Consider the following 4,801-nt stretch of genomic DNA (forward strand, 5'->3'; position numbering starts at 1 on the left):
CTGAGTTTTTCTTGCGCAGTTTGTGTTTTTCTTTGTGGCGCCGGAAACTTGCAAAACAGTTTCAGACCGGAGCGGCGGGAAAGTGGGTAAAAGTTTTGGACCGGAAAGGGTTAGTCCCGCCACCGGCTGCAATGGCTCAGTGGCTAACGTGTTGTGCTGCTGAGCCCAAGGATGCGGGTTCAATTTCCAGCAGTGGTGGCCCCTTCCTGATGGAAGCGAAAAGCAAAGATGCCTGTGTGTTGATATTTCAGCGCTCGTTCACGATCCCCAGGTGGTCAAAGTTAATCCGAAGCCCTCCACTATGCGTGCCTTGTAGCCCGGGTGTAACTTCGGCCCGTTAAACTCCCCAATTACAACTACCCAATCCTAATCCCGCTAAACTTGATTGGGCAGGGCAACAATTAGAAAACTTTCAGGAGTACACTCCATGGCAACACATTTTTTCTTCAAGGCACTGGGACTACATGCCACTATGACGGCTGTTCGCCTCCTTTCTCGCACAGCTAGAAAAGAAATTCCAAGTTGCAGGTCTCTGAATGGAACCGTGCGCACCACCTCCAGCTTCTCTACTAGCACCAAGAGCTGTGGTGTGCTCCGAAAGGAAGCCAGAGCTTGTATAACTCCAACTGTGCCATCCTCGAGCTCAGCAACACAATTGACCCTCTTGGGCATGTTGTATGTTTCAGAGTGCCACAAAATGCCATTGCACTGGAATCTACTGTAGTATGTTATCTGTGTTGGTAGGAGCCCCAGGTGGTTCTCCAGAGCAACTTCAAGCCTAATATCTGGGCTAGAACAACTCTGACGCTGGTAACCAACTACGTCCCCAGGGAGCACAACACCAGTCCTGCCAATCGTTTGCCGGCCAACCATCCTCTCAAAGAAGGACCTTTCTTCTTCCTCCTCGATTTTGTCGGCCCAGAGACACAGGTGCTGCCACCAAACGAAAGTGCGAGCAATCTGCTCTCCAACGTGCTGCGTTCCCGAAAAATAGCCCAGCAGAACTGCATTTCGTCCCTCAAAGGGAAAGCATGAGGTAGCCCACAACGGGCCCCAGGTTTCCACCGAGTCTGCCAGGTGGAGCAGCTGGTGTACATTATATGACACATTTCTGGCTGTGTACAGTACGCCCATTTGCACCACAAACTTCTCCAATAGGGCCCGTGCTTCTCGTATGTCCTGCTGGGTGATCTCTGCTTTCAGGAGCAGGTACACACCATAAGAGACAAGAGTAAAATGTTTGAAGTACACGAGCGGCAAGACTGGCTTCAAAACAACATAGCCATAAAACAGCAACAGGGCCCGCATCTCCGACGCCTTCCAATACAACATGTCCTCAAACTTTCTTGGGGTGCGGGTAATTTCCGTTGGAGGAGTTATTGCCAGCAGCAAGCTATTAAGCTCTTCCGTACGTGTGCCAATATACCAGTCACACTTATGGTATTTACTCTTAAGCCACAGCTTGAGCAGTTGCCGCATCACTCCCAGGCAGGCACAATGCTGGTAGTCGGGGATAAACCCATCAACCACGTCAAAACGGGGAAGGGTCATGGCAAGGCAGGGACCAGTCACTCCTTTACAAGGTGCAGTAAGTGTGCCCTTAATGGCATCTGCTACATGTTTGCGAGCCGTTCGACGCTCTGGGGCAGTGTCCAAGAACTCGTACGACTTTCCCCCCCGATGGTAACACCAACTACACCCCTGAAAAGCATTAAACTTTTTACAGTTTCGGACTGCAGAACGAGCTGCTGCATCCACTGAGCATGCGGCAGCAAAAACTCCTCTCACATTAACCTCCTTTCCATCTTTCATACAGGAGAAACCAGTGGAAAGCTGCTGAAGTTCTTCTGTGAAAGGCGTTAGGAGTGCAGTCATGTTTGGTTTGGAAAAACCAAACCACAGGGCAGGCATCAGCATGTTCTGCTTACGTGCAGCAGGTTCCAGTTGAGCTATCTGACACTGAACCGGCCAAATCTCAAATGTCGATTTTTCAAACACTCTTATCCCATCTGTGTTCCAAATGAGAGATATGTCGTCATCTGAAAAATCTGCACACAATCTCGCATGCTCAATGCCATCAAACACATCCTGGATTGTGTCTCCTCGAGCTCTTTGTGGAAGCCACTTCAGGTTTTTCTGAGCAAGAATCCTTTGTAACTGCTCTTTGAGAGGCATCACTAAAAAAAACGAACAGAAGGCAAGATCTACATCCCGATTGCAGTTTTCACAGAAAACCTGCTTCGTGCAAGTTTCTTGCCCCAGGTACCCCTTACAATACAAGCAGTAAAAATGCTCTTCGGGTTCTCGCACATCAGCACCCAAAGCCTTCTTCAGCAGGTACTTTGATCGTGGTGCTATGCCTGGGTCAATCGCATTCAGCATGTTGAGCAAGTCTGTGGTGCCCTCGTCGCTAATTCTGTGACGCATCACATAGGACATGAGCACAGCTGACACCTGCAGTGCTTTTTCGGAAAACGGAGCATTTTCTGCACCTTCATCAGAATCTTGGTCCTAAAAGAAGAATAAGGCAAGTCACATAAACTGCACACAAAAATTCTGCCCATGGCAAAAAACATCCAGCCAGCTTTTCATAATACTTACTTGGTCACCTCCCGTCTCTTCAGAAGCTCCGGTGTCCACACCAAGTGCTGCAGATGAGACCCTTAGGACTTCTTCCTAGTATGATAAAAGTAAAACCTGTTAGTTTAGTGACTCTCCACTCGTTTTAAAGAGGCCATGAAAATAAAGCACGTTTGTTTTATCTGAAAGATCTGGAGTTTCATAATGCCCTCAATGCTTGCCCGGCAACAAACAATGCTTTCTTCACTACGACATTAGGCTGAAATTTCTATTTTCCCGCTAAATTGTGTCTTTCGTGGCATTACCTTTGACTTATTCAGAGAATGTGCTTTATGCAAACATTAGTATGTTGACTACGGCCACCGAGAATGGTAAAGCATCTAAATGGTTGCCTTGTTTCCTGTCTGCCTTCATAGATGGTGTGACAATACCACTTATGAACCGCTGTCCTTATGGTTGATAGTAATCACTCGTGAAAACTTGGGCGTGATCGACAAACAGGGCCACATAAGTGGTGACATCGCTTATGCCAGTTGGCCAGTGTCAGGTGAGACAAGCCAAATGCACCTGATGGTTGTGCAGCTTCAATTAGCATAGTGCACACAGTCTGCACTGATGTTTGTATGTTTACTGTTAATAATTTTCATTATTTACCTCACCATTCTTACTGCTATCAAAAAATTGGCACTAAATTTAAGCCCAAATAGCTTGTTCTGCAAGCTTATAATGCCTGTTTAAGTTACATTGGATTTTCCCGGCCTCAGACAATTGCAATGAGCTGCCCATAATACATCATAAGTGCAGTTTAAAAACGTAGCTAGGGTGTCGCATGTTTATTCTGTATTTTCCTCATTGTTAAGCTTATTATAGCAAAGTCTGTGTTAAAAGTGGGCCAGAGTTGTTTTAATGAGGCACTCTTTTGAACGACCAAAGATTCATTTTATTTTCACAGCCCCTTTCAAAAATAAAATGAATAAATTTGCCTTCGATTACCTAGTATGAAAGTCTGCTTAAACAACCTGTATAGATCTGAAATTTTTGAAATATTTAAGTCAAGCATAGCTCCTATGATTTAAAAGACTTTTAAAATGCATGCCTTTTATATGACACTGTCGGCTGATGGTACTAACAGTCGTTCCTTTTTTTTTTCTTGGCACTCTTTGGCCAAGTAGCCCTTGTGCTACGAAACAACACAAATCAGCAAATCACTGGCACTACTGGACCAAAAGTCAGGAACTTCCAACAGTTCAATGCACATTGAATTTTTTGTTTGAATACATAATAAAGCAGAGCATTAATAATTGATTGCCTAAGTTTTCCAACCACATGACTAGTGACATCACAGATCCAGTTGCCTGGTAGGCATGCCCATACAATTTCCAAGCTTTAGCGTGTAAATTTACTTTTGTTGTTTGCATTCCTTGACTCATTTGCTTTTAATTAGTTTTTTTTATCACACCAGGTGAAAAACAGCTTAGAAGGAAAAATACCTAATTAGGAATTGAAATCATTTGCAACCACAGAAACGGCAAACATGAAAAGGGAAAATTTTTGCAATTTACCAAGGGGAATAGTGTTAAATGCCTGAAAACAAGGTATAAATACTCTCAGTCAAGGTCAGTACTGAGGTTCCTTATTTGTATTACTCCCAGAACTTTAATTAGGAGACATGGAGGCATAGTGACTGAAAGCGCAGGAAAACCCAGGACAAAGGGAGGAACTACAGAGGACGAGCGCTTGTTTAATAATGCTTGTGCAGTAACGACTAGCAAGCATATTCAACTACCACTCAGTGCAGGGAAACAATTGAATCGCGGTTTAATTGTCTCCAACTTTGAAAAACTGGTTTCACACCGAGTGCACTAAAAAATATTATCCATAAAATTAGATAAATATGCAGAAACAAAAATGTTAGGAAGTCCAGAAGTGAATGAGGCCTTCAGCCTAAGTAATAAAAAGCAGATCGATGAATGTACCTATTCTGGGCGAGTTCTCAGCTTTGGTCCTTACTATGAGAAAGAAATAAGGTGCAGAACTAGTATAGGGTGGGTTGCATTTGGTAAATGTCTCTCTACTTTTTTTTTACTACAAAGAATGGTGTACTCCAGTGCTAAATGACTCTGCTGAAGCTTGACATCTTGCTTAGCACCTCGAAAAAAAGCTTAGGTTAACTGCGTAAGCTATGAAAAGAAGGATGATAAGAGTAATGTTTTTGAGATAG

At 44.2% G+C, this 4,801-nt stretch overlaps 1 protein-coding gene across 1 annotated transcript; it reads right to left on the minus strand.

Moving 5' to 3' along the window:
• Positions 1 to 375: 375 nt before the first annotated feature.
• LOC144180166 (uncharacterized) lies at positions 376 to 2,439 on the minus strand. Its single transcript, XM_077708553.1, has one exon. The coding sequence runs from the start codon at positions 2,437 to 2,439 to the stop codon at positions 376 to 378; it is 2,064 nt and encodes a 687-aa protein (XP_077564679.1).
• Positions 2,440 to 4,801: the final 2,362 nt, after the last annotated feature.

The sequence above is a fragment of the Haemaphysalis longicornis genome, unplaced genomic scaffold (genome assembly GCF_048455015.1).
Source record: "Haemaphysalis longicornis isolate Haplotype H1 unplaced genomic scaffold, Haemaphysalis longicornis Haplotype H1 scaffold_4, whole genome shotgun sequence".
Taxonomy (NCBI): domain Eukaryota; kingdom Metazoa; phylum Arthropoda; class Arachnida; order Ixodida; family Ixodidae; genus Haemaphysalis; species Haemaphysalis longicornis.